Below are 12,543 nucleotides of genomic sequence, written 5' to 3'. Positions count from 1 at the left end.
ATGGTATTATTCCTTCAGTTGTTTTTGTTTGACATGCTTGAAAATAATAAAATTTCATTCACTTTAAGTGCAGTATTTTTTTCTCTCCCAAATTAGAAAATGTTGTAAACAATTTTGTGTATGATTTTAAATAGTGTACACGTATTTATCTTACCGGTATTCTTTCTTGTCGTAATTTTCCCACGCATTTCATAATGTAATATATTAGTAATACTTCGTGTTTAATATACCGATAGGCCTATCTATTTCCGGTTTAATAAATGTTTGATTTATATTCTTCCATTTACCAAACATCACAAAATAATACAATGATACATAAACTTACAAAGTAAACAAAAGAATATCATTGAAGTTTGTTCTAATCTAATATTAAAACTGTTAACATATTTCAGAAATGTTAAAGATTTCGTAATAAGTTTTTTTTTCTCTCTTTCTTCGTAGGAATCTTCTTCAAGTCTTTCTCTTATTCTTGGCAAAAATTCCCTGCTGCCATGTTATTTTTGGTCTTCTACGTTTTTCCTGGTAGCTTTTCGTGTATTATTATTATTATTATTATTATTATTATTATTATTATTATTATTATTATTATTATTCAAATCAATGCTTTTTTCTAGAGAAAATGATGGTAGAACTCTGTGTAAAATTTATTGGAAGGGACGGGGAGATGATAACTGGTCAGTGCACTGGGAGTTTAGGCCTGAACAGAGTTCACAAAAAATCATGTTGAAAACAAAATTGACCCCTATTTATTTTATATCTTAATGCACCTTTAAGAATAAATATAAATTAAATCCATGTTAACATAAACCGACTCAATTTGGGCTAAAAAAATAGTAAATTGGTTTGCAGCAAAGGCATTTATTAAACTATATGAGTATATTGGTACCCAAATATCAGAGGATTTTCCACGGCATAGCTATTTCTTCAGTATTTTCTCGTTTACTATTACACTCCTTCCTTGTGACGTCTATTGCAGCATATGGGGCCATACATCATATGGGAACCTACAATCTTTTTAATTAATCGTATGGGGAAAAAAAATTTTGTCTGTATGGAGCCATACGGCATTTGGGTACCTAAGTTTTGTATGCAGAGTCTGTACAGATCTTAGATCATCTCTTGCTGTTCCTAATGTATTTTGTTTGATATTCATAAACAAAAATTGTCCACCTCTGCAGCACTGGAATCCAGAATTATATAAAATAATGGTTGAAAAACAAGAAGTGCTGCAAATACACACTTCAAGATTCATCGAGACAAGTGTGCATCTATGGGGGTGCTATATGGTGTATTCTTTAAATCAAACTTGTTGTACAATTAAAATGTAAAGCAAAAAAATTTCTTTACTTTTTTTAATACAGTTGATTCCCGATTTATCACGAAAATCGTCTGTAGCTGCATTTAGATTGGCAACAGGCCATGATTGTTTGGCCAAGCATCTGCATGGAATTGGAATATATCAGTCTCCTAACTGTCCATTGTGCAACTGAAATCAAGAAATGGATTCAGAACATCTCAAAATCTGTGCGTCAGTGGCTAATCATGACAATATCTTTGAAAAATATTTGAGTGCAAGAAGTCAAATGACTTTATTGTCAAATGCCTGGCATTAGAAAACAACAACTTTTTTTAATACTGTATTAAAAAAAATCATTAAATGACAGTCAGAGAAATAGAGAGGAGAGTAAAATGTATTTCAAGGGAGAAAACAAGGGGTGGGATGTATGGCCAAGAAAAAAATTACCATGACAGCACTGACTGGCAGGTATGCTCTTGGTGGAGAGACAATGAAATTGAGTTGCGAGAATCCTCACAATACTCGTATATTGGCTGCGCAAAATTCGAACATTTGTCGGTTCCACGATGAAAAATATAATAAAAAGGTGCCAGAAAGGTTCTGCCACATTCCAACAAAAAAAGCACTGATTATTATTATTATTATTATTATTATTATTATTATTATTGTTATTATTATTATCATTATTATTATTAGTAGTACCATTATTATTATTATTATTATTATTATCATTATCATTACCATTATTATTATCATTATTATTATTATTATTATTATTATTATTATTATTATTATCATTATTATTATTAGTAGTACCATTATTATTATTATTATTATTATTATTATCATTATTATTATTATCATTATTATTATCATTATTATTATTATTATTATTATTAGTAGTAGTAGTAGTACCATTATTATTATTATTATTATTATTATTATTATTAGTAGTACCATTATTATTATTATTGTTATTGTTATTATTATTATTATCATTATTATTATTAGTAGTACCATTATTATTATTATTATTATTATTATTATTATTATCATTATCATTATCATTACCATTATTATTATCATTATTATTATTATTATTATTATTATTATTGTTGTTGTTATTATTATTATTATTATCATTATTATTATTATTATTATCATTATTATTATTAGTAGTACCATCATTATTATTATTATTATTATCATTATCAGTACCATTATTATTATCATTATTATTATTATTATTATTATTATTGTTATTATTATTATTATCATTATTATTATTAGTAGTACCATTATTATTATTATTATTATTATTATTATTATTATTATTATTATTATTATCATTATCATTACCATTATTATTATCATTATTATTATAATTATTATTATTATTATCATTATTATTATTATTATTATTATTATTATTATTAGTAGTAGTAGTAACATTATTATTATTATTGTTATTATTATTATTATTATCATTATTATTATTAGTAGTACCATTATTATTATTATTATTATTATTATTATTATTATTATTATCATTATCATTATCATTATCATTACCATTATTATTATTATTATTATTATTATTATTATTGTTATTATTATTATTATTGTTATTATTATTATTATTATCATTATTATTATTAGTAGTACCATTATTATTATTATTATTATTATTATTATTATTATTATTATTGTTATTATTATTATTATCATTATTATTATTAGTAGTACCATTATTATTATTATTATTATTATTATTATTATTTATCATCACTATTATTATCGTCAACAGAGTATCACCAATGAAATGATAACTTATGTATTTTTTATTTCTAAAGCCTACTTACTAGGAGTGATTCTGTTCTCATATAATACATTTTTGCATTACTCATCTTGTATAAAAACAACCTTTTAATCAGAATTTTTGTTAAATCCACGGTCTTAATATCTGGACTACACTGTAAGTGTTAAAAATGTTTGCTTAAATTATTATGCAGTAAAAGATTCTTGTTTGTAATAGATCTTTGGACTTTTTGTAAGTGTTATTATTTTCTTTAATTATGCTGCACTGTGAAAAATAAATGATCGTAATAATATTTGGATTTTAATTTGCTTAAATTATGATGCAGTTTGAAAAATTTGTGAGCATAATATCTGGACTTTACTTTGCTTAAGTGATTATGCAGTATGAGACATTTGAAATGATCTATTGCTTCCTTTGTATTTAATTTATTTTAGCGCATGAAGGTTCGTGTCCTAACAGTATTCGAAGATGGAGAATCATAAAGAAACCTGAATGATATTATATTTTCCAGCAGCTAACTGATTCTGAACGGTATCATTGTGTTACAAGCATGTGCAATGGCAAACACGAATTTGTTTTTTCCGTCAGCTGAGCATGCTGCATCTTATCGGTTGGCAGCTTTGGTTTGCTGGCTTTATGCTGTGGCTGAACTGTCTCTTATGTGTCTGTAGTCAATTCATACTTATCGTGTGTGCCATATATTGGCTTAGGTTTCGGGACACGAGTTCCTCGTGTGACGCCTCGTCGAAGCGGTACGTCATAACAAACCCTCCAGATGACTTCTCACTGCTGCCAACAGATCAGGTGAGTTGTTATTTCATTGTTTTAAGACTTATCTCCCTTCTTTTCTCTTTCAATTCTAAGTACAATAAAACCTTGGATTACGAGTAACTTGGTTTTGCAAAACGAGTGAACAATTAGAAAACATTTTTGTTTTATAAAATGAGTGATGTCTTGCAATACGAGCATCATGATTTGTACATAACCACCGACAAGGTTATGAATCTGCAACAGCAGGAGGCAATGGAGGGGATCTCATCTGAAGAGGAAGAGGAGAAAAGAGCAGACGAATTTATTCCTTACTTCAAATAAGATTAAAGAGATGTCGAAAAACGTATTATTAGTCTTCCTTGTTTTAAATTTTATATTACCTTGTTAACATGTTTCAGCCTGCTATTGGCCATCATCAGAACTGGTTGTTGCTAGTCTTGGTGCCTTTTCTTTTGTTTCCTGTAGGGGTGTGTTTGTGTAGTGTAATGTAGAGTCAAAGAGTGTGTGTGTTCTGAAATTGAGTTGTGTGTTGAGAATTTCATTTGGATGTGTTTTTGTGTGTCTGTATATTTCGTATTGTTCTAGTGTTCTAGACAAAACACAATCACAAAAAACATAAGAATACAACACAAACACAAGAACACAAAAAATGCATGATACTAACAAACGAAAACAAAAACACACACAAGATTGCAACCTCATTCAAGAAATTAAATTATAATATCGCATACAGAACAAATAATACTCTAAAAAAACATCTCAACATACAAAGAACACAAACAAACAAATACAAGCACACAGGCATATACAAACTCAAATGCAACACCTGCAACAACTTCTACATTGGACAGACAGGCAGATCATTTCAAACACGTTACAAAGAACACATCACAGCCATAACAAAATTAAAAAACACTTCCACATATGCAGAACACATCATAAATGCTAACCACACCTACAGAGACATCAACACAGACATGGAAATTCTACACATCCAACTAAAAAGCCAGAAATTAAACACACTAGAACAATACGAAATATACAGACACATAAAAACATATCCAAATGAAATTCTCTACACACAACTCAATTTCAGAACACAAACACGCTTTCACTCCACATTACACTACACAAACACACCCCCACAGGAAACAAAACAAAAGGCGCCAAGACCAGCAACAACCAGTTCTGATGATGGCCAATAGCAGGCTGAAACATGTTAAAAAGGTAATATAAAATTTAACACAAGAAAGACTAATAATACGTTTTCTGAAGTGATATAGTGTTAAAAGTTGTGTAATCAAGATGTATAAAGAGATGTGTAAAAATTGAGAAGCAGTAGAAAATGTTGTTCAAATTCACCGCCTGATAAGGTTGTAGCAGTATGTAAGATAAATCTGTTTAACGACAACACAATGCCACATTTCCGCAAAAATCCTCAAAACGAGGCAAAAGCAGGTGTCATAGGATAAGTTCTTAGTCTAGGCAAAAGATTCCAGTCAGTCAAGCAGTCAGAAGTAAGTCCGTTATTGATAGTGCAAATATTTTCTTTAAATGTTCAAGAAGTTTACTAAGCAGTAAAACAGGTGCAAGACATTCAAAAACAAAATACAGTAAAGTAATTTGTGTTACACTATAGTATTGAATTTCACCTAAATTATACGTATTTTATATGAATAAAAGATTGTGAAACAAATTCATCTGAGTTTTTATTGTTTTTATGGAGAAATTCGCTTTGATATGCGAGGGTTTTGGATTAAGAACACGTTTTCGAAACAAATTATGCTCGTAATCCAAGGTTTTACTGTAGTTATTTTGACAAATTTAACACAATGTTGCCACCACCAATCATATTATTGTCAACAACACCACTCCGTCATCATCATTACCATCATCTTTAAGGGCAATATAAACCCTTAGTATGGCTTTCCTTAGAAGAAAAGGAAATCCAGTGTTTCTTTATTGTAAATCTTGACAATCTCCTTGAATGAAGAGTGACAGCATTTCGACACTGCTGGAATAAACAGATTCCAAAACGGACATATGTGCATATCAAGGTATAATACCTTTTCTTTTAACTATTTTAACACATTGAAGTTTTTGAAGTGTTTTAATTTTTTAACTTTTATCATATTTCTGCAGTCGGGAGGAAAAAGGTCTTCATTAAAAATTTTATACTTTTCAGGAGAGCAGTAGAAAGATTGAAATCGGTGTCAGTTATGGAGTTCTTTTAATTAAGAGGTTTTTCCTGGATATTATTTATTTATATTTCTTCTAAAATAGGTAATGTTGCTCATTTAACAATTTTCTTGATTATTTCCAAAAATAGCCGCACTTAAACCTTTTTAAGACTACAACCCAATCTGAGAAGAAGGGACTATTTAAACATAAGACTTTTTTCATGTCAAAATAAATGGGAAATATAAATTATAAGAAATAGCAAAATAGGTCTTAAACAATATAGGACTGTTTACCTGGTGCTTAAAGTTTTAAAAGGAAAGAGCATCAGTATGTGATAAAATAGCTAAAATACAAGTTAGACCTCTTTAATAGGGAAGCATGGAAAGTAAACTAGTGATGTTTGTAAGGAATAAAGTATTAAATATTCTTAAGTCCTTTATTCTGTGTGTGCTTGATTCAAAAAGTACTTAGGGCATTTGGTAACGCTCTATGAATCCAGTCAGGGGTCTTATTTGACTTTAACCGTTTAACCAGAGTGTAGAGAATTGTTTCCGGTTTCAGAATATATAAAAACTCATTTTCACACAAAAATTGACTTAAGACCTTTTTCCTCCCGGCCACAGATTTCAAATGATTAAGTATTACAAAGAGAATCGATATGAAATACGACTATGAAATTTGATAATAATTTTATAGGCTGAAAATTTTAGTTCAGCTCTACCGAACAAAAATCTCACAAGCCGCCACTGGATCTAGGAAACATTATCTATGGTAGTTTTCTTCTTCACAAAGATGGTTCTCTCTGCTGACTCATGAAACTGCAACAGTGTCTGATGTTCTCTAATCAGGAATAGCATATTGGAGTTCCACAAGAGATGATTTTAGGACTTACCTTATTTTTAATATACGAGTACATTAAAGATTTATTAAATCTAGATTTGGAAAGTAGTATTGGCACCAAATATTCATATGCAAATGATACAGTGGTGATATTTAGTGGTTATTTCTGCAATGAAGTTCATAAAAAATGCTAATATAGGTATATTGTCTTGATTTTAATTTTCTTTTTTTTTTAACAACATTAATCCCTTTCTATTTATCATTTATTGGTCAACAATCTTTGAATCACTGTAGCAATTTAGGTTTAGTAATACATAATATTGTTCTTCTTCTTGTTCTTTATGGTTGTGAAACTTGGACTCTCACTTTGAGAGAGGAACATAGGTTAAGGGTTAAATTGCATAAGTTAGGTCAGATGCAACAGTGTTCATGAGTAGGATAGTTATATACAATAAAAGTGATTTAATACAGTTATATGAACACTTTTTAATGATTGAATAAAATTAATAAAATCAGTTAAAAACCATACATGTTTCGGAGGAATGCTCCTCCATCTTCAGTGGTAGTACCACGACGCTGATATGGATGTTCGACCACGTCTCCAAATTGAACTGCGAAACAAAAAAATTTGGTTTAACAAAACATGCCTTAAGGAGTCTTCCTTAAGCTACGTTATGCGGTCAAACATCCATACCAGCGTCGTGGTACTACCACTGAAGATGGAGGAGCATTCCTCCGAAACATGTATGGTTTTTAACCGATTTTATTAATTTTATTCAATCATTAAAAAGTGTTCATATAACTGTATTAAATCACTTTTATTGTATATAACTAGGTTAAGGGTGTTTGAGAATAAGGTGCTTAGGAAAATATCTGTGGCTAAGAGGGATGAAGTTACAGGAGAATGGAGAAAGTTACACAACGCAGAACTGCACGCATTGTATTCTTCATCTGACATAATTAGGAACATTAAATCCAGACGTTTGAGATGGGCAGGGCATGTAGCACGTAAGGGCGAATCCAGAAATGCATATAGAGTGTTAGTTGGGAGGCCGGAGGGAAAAAGACCTTTAGGGAGGCCGAGACGTAGATGGGAAGATAATATTAAAATAGATTTGAGGGAGGTGGGATATGATGATAGAGAATGGATTAATCTTGCTCAGGATAGGGACCAATGGCGGGATTATGTGAGGTCGGCAATGAACCTGCAGGTTCCTTAAAAGCCAGTAAGTAAGTAATGCATAATTGTAGTTATTCTCTTTTTAATTTTAGCCTAAATGTCTCCTTTTGAAAGAAACTGCAGTTGTGAAACATATGGGAATCATTATTGATCAGCATCTGAATTGGTATTCTCCTATTTCTTACCTATGCAGCAGACAGCAGATTACGTAAAACAGTTTATAAATTTTATTTGTCATTCTTCCTCATATTTTATGCAACAGCATTTTACGTACACTTTGATATATGAAGGCTTAGGCCTACACTTTGCCTCAAATGTATTCTAATGGACACAAATGAATTCAGGGTAATAAAACTTGGATTTGTTGCAGGTGTTTGTCCTGATGCAGTTTGATCCGGGACTGGAGTACAAACCGAACAGAGGTACACGAGGAAAAGATGACAACTCCTGACTATTGCTCTGTAGCGCCCTCACCGACGGGCCTTACTCCTACATCTAGGCCACTTGCTCAACGCCTACACTGAACTGCTGCCATCAAGTCTGCCCAGCAAGGAGGGAACATTGCAAACCACTTGAAGCAATAGTCACATCATTACTACGAGGATTCAGATCTTATGCTTTTTTCTTTGTCTTTGCCAGCTTCGCCATAAAGATACGATACTACAAAATGCATTTCTACATCTGCTGAAAGATGAACATCACCCTTATACAGATCGATGTCATGAATGCTTACTCTTCTAGTGCCATCCGAATGGAAAACGCGTTCCATTTCATCGCTTCAGAAGAGCTGAAGCTTAGTTGGTTTTAGTTGTAGTGCCTACGACTCAGTTACGCCCAACAATGGAAATTTAAATCAATCCCTGCTCGAGTCAAAGCAGTGGTTGATTTGTGAGGTTAATATCCAAGCCCTACATACTCCAGAGAAATCAGGCCGTGCGTATTCTAATACCAGATTATAAATCTCGGACATTTGCGGTAAATTTAATCCTGTACCGTCCTTTGGAGTTTGTATGCTGTTGGAATACTGGTGATGTTGTTGGGTTTGTATGTTGATTTCATGAGATTCCATTCAAGTGGGAGATGAAGACATTGCGAGTTCCTTCACAGGGAGTGGAAGACACGAACGGCTGATTGAGGGTAGCAGGAAATGTCTCATCACCAGGAGTAAAGGCCTTCGTTGGGTCATGGGGGTTCCATGGTGACCCCCATCTGACCAGCATATAACTTGGGGGTTGCTACAAAATAAAACCAAAGAAAATAATAACAAAATTGACTATTTTACACAATGAAGAGAATGCAAATAAACATTTTTTTAAAAGTATATAGTCCGATATAATTATTGGACTTAAAAAAGGCGTGAGACTTTGTCCTTCCATCTTTGCAGTCCATTTGGAATGTATGAAGAAAAAAGTCGAAGTGGTGCAGAGGTAATGTTTAGTCAGGAGGCGATGAATGTAGGATCAGTAAGTTTGCATCGCTGGGAAGTCAGTTCTGGACATTGCAAACTTTTTAAGTTTTTGGTGCTACAGTCATAACTGGGTAAAATGTTTGCCTCCTTCCTCCTGTTCTCGAATATACACATTTTGGAGCACATAAGAAGTTGAACACAAATTTTTCAGCATTACATACAGTCTAATTCAGGTGTTAGGTATCCCTTTTCCTATAGTGTTCTCTAAGCAGGGTTCAGCAGTGTAGTGCGTTTAAAAATACTCAAACGAACTGACTTTCCAATATCAAACTTTCCAAAGTCTGGGGTTGACTTAAGAGCGCTTTGTTTGTTGGTAAAGCCGTGCCTAAGTTGACCCCAGAAGTGACATACATAAACTCACACAAGTGGCTGGCCCACTGAAGAGAGAAGTTTCAAACTTGAGAAACAAAATAACAAAAAAAAAAATAAATAAATAAATAAAAAATAATTACTCTATTACAATCATATTGAATCTTTTGGAGGACAGAACTGTGTCTTTTCCTCCCTAATGTTCCAGAAGATTCTGTGTTGGCTGCATTGATATCAATGGTACAGTTGTTGTTCCCTATATCCCTTACTGGTGACAGTGTGCGAGTTTTATTCGTTTTTTATTTTTACAATTCTTTTACAATGTATGATTAATAAATTAGCCGTAGAATTCTAGAAACACATGTTATTTGGCTGAGGATTCGCTGGTTCCCTCTTCAACATTGACTGTTTGAGCTGATGTGTCACAGTTTTGTAGATAAAATGCTCGGATGCCATTGGTTGTTGACTTTGTATTTGTATTTGTTAGTAACATTACATTTCACCACAGAAATGGACTTACTATACCTGAATGTTGTTATTCCTCTATGTCCATTCAAGTCCATTGTTGTTCTGTTGATGTTTATATTGCGCAGCGGAAAAGTAATTTGTTTGAGCGTTTCAGCCAAATGGACACCCCAGCCAGTTAGCGTGTGTTTTTAGAAACTGGCTTCCTACGTTCACTGTAAAGTTAATGCAGTGTGGAGCCCATCCTCGTGTGTGCAATGAGTGAGAGTTTAACTTTTACATTTGCGTGTGATTATCATCGTTGGAATTTTTGCAGAAATGAACATCGTCTTGTTATTTTGAGGAGAATGTTGACAGAAGAAACTGGATGGCAATTAGTGGTGTGTTGCAAGACAATGATTAAATCTCAAGTTAAAAAAAAAAATACTTTTTTCATCAAATCACATTTTTGCACTTTGGTGTGCAGAAATATTAAACAATTTTTTTCACCTGTGTGTCTTGTTCAATTTATCGATGGGGTCGCTCGATCGCAAATCATTTTTATTATTATGAATTATAATTCACGCGCATTCATTGAAAATTAAGGAAGAAAGACAAAAATTAAAAAAAAAATAATAATAATAATTGTTTTGTATATTTTTGTGCAAAGAAAGCTCAGAATATTTGTTATTGGAGTAATGTGACTACTCATGATTGTTAAACAGTTCTATTGGTCTAAACAGTCTTAGTAGATTTGTATGAATCAATTCAATACTAGTGCAAGTGCTGATTATATTCTCGTTGGCTAGTTGTGTGGTGATGCCACCATATGAACTGGGTCACTTGTACCACTGTGCAGTCGCTGTGGAGCTGGCAGCCACGCTTTGAAAACACCACGAATATGTAATGTTTTAGAAATTTGATCTATATTCAATACTTTCCTTATAATTTGCATATTTTGCTCCATTAGTATTCGTATTAAAAAGCTCACATTCTACAGAGTGATTTATATAGAACTGACACATTTCTTTCATTAATTGTTTCAAAACGAATTGTGCTAGTGACAACTTATTATACCTAAAATGTAGAGGAATTTTGGGAGATTATTTACCTCTATAGCAAATGTTGAAAATGTCCTCCATCCTGCATAAGGCACAACTCAACATGTCGTTCCATGTTACTGGCCACTCGTTGGAGGACTCTGTTGTTAGCTTGAATCTCCTGTGTGATGTTGTGCTTCAGATCGTCCAATGTCTGGGGACGTGTGGTGTAAACCTTGTCTTTTAAGTAACCCCATAGAAAGAAGTCTGGCGTTGTCAAATCCGGAGATCTCGGTGGCCACAGCTACTCAAAGGGCATACCAGAGAGAATTTGGTGTTCGCAAACCTTCCAAAAGAAACACAATACTGGGACTGGTAAACAAATTGGAAACAATTGGATCTCTGCTGAGTGAAAAGGGCAAGCATCGTTCATCTAGGCTTCCCACGGTTGTTGTTGACGTAAGAGCACGACTGGAGCAGTCACCCAAAAAATCATTAAGACGTTTGTCGCAGGAGACAGGGTACACCTACTCAATGTGTCAGAGAGCCTAAAGCCATATAGGGTTACGGTTGTTAATCAGCTACAGGAACCAGATAAAGATAAAAGATTGAATTATTGTCACTGGTTTCAGACGTTCATTGTGCAAAATTCTGCCATATTGTCCATCACATGGTTCACAGATGAAGCATGGTTCCATTGTGTTTCTTTTGGGAGGATTGCGAACACCAAATTCTCTCTGGTATGCCCTTTGAGTAGCTGTGGCCACCGAGATCTCCGGATTTGACAACGCCGGACTTCTTTCTATGGGGTTACTTAAAAGACAGGGTTTACGCCACACGTCCCCGTACATTGGACGATCTGAAGCACAACATCACACAGGAGATTCAAGCTAACAACAGAGTCCTCCATCGAGTAGCCAGTAACATGGAACGACGTGTTGAGTTGTGCCTTATGCAGGATGGAGGACATTTTCAACATTTGCTATAGAGGTAAATAATCTCCCAAAATTCCTCTACATTTTAGGTATAATAAGTTGTCACTAGCACAATTCGTTTTGAAAAAATTAATGAAAGAAATGTGTCAGTTCTATATAAATCACTCTGTATAAATACTGCAGTTCTGTGGTCTCCAATGTTAAAAAACTATCTATTGTGCAAATTTTGCTGATAGCAGAAATGTATTTAAATAGAAAA

At 32.8% G+C, this 12,543-nt stretch overlaps 1 protein-coding gene across 6 annotated transcripts in view; it reads left to right on the top strand.

Annotated features, from left to right (window-relative positions):
* Positions 1–10,982, top strand: part of slo (calcium-activated potassium channel slo) — a 427,716-nt gene extending 416,734 nt beyond the window's left edge. For 5 of the 6 annotated variants that reach the window (XM_069824442.1, XM_069824444.1, XM_069824445.1 and 2 more), the window contains 2 exons: positions 3,822–3,920; positions 8,459–10,982. In XM_069824442.1, coding sequence (XP_069680543.1) covers positions 3,822–3,920; positions 8,459–8,539 — 180 coding nt within the window. In that variant the 3' untranslated portion in view covers positions 8,540–10,982. The remainder of the gene's footprint in view (positions 1–3,821; positions 3,921–8,458) is intronic. The other variant, XM_069824447.1, reaches the window with a different exon arrangement.
* Positions 10,983–12,543: the final 1,561 nt, after the last annotated feature.

Source organism: Periplaneta americana, chromosome 4 (assembly GCF_040183065.1).
Source record: "Periplaneta americana isolate PAMFEO1 chromosome 4, P.americana_PAMFEO1_priV1, whole genome shotgun sequence".
Taxonomy (NCBI): domain Eukaryota; kingdom Metazoa; phylum Arthropoda; class Insecta; order Blattodea; family Blattidae; genus Periplaneta; species Periplaneta americana.
Note: the sequence above shows the minus strand (reverse complement) of the source record. Positions and strands in the feature narration are given on the sequence as shown.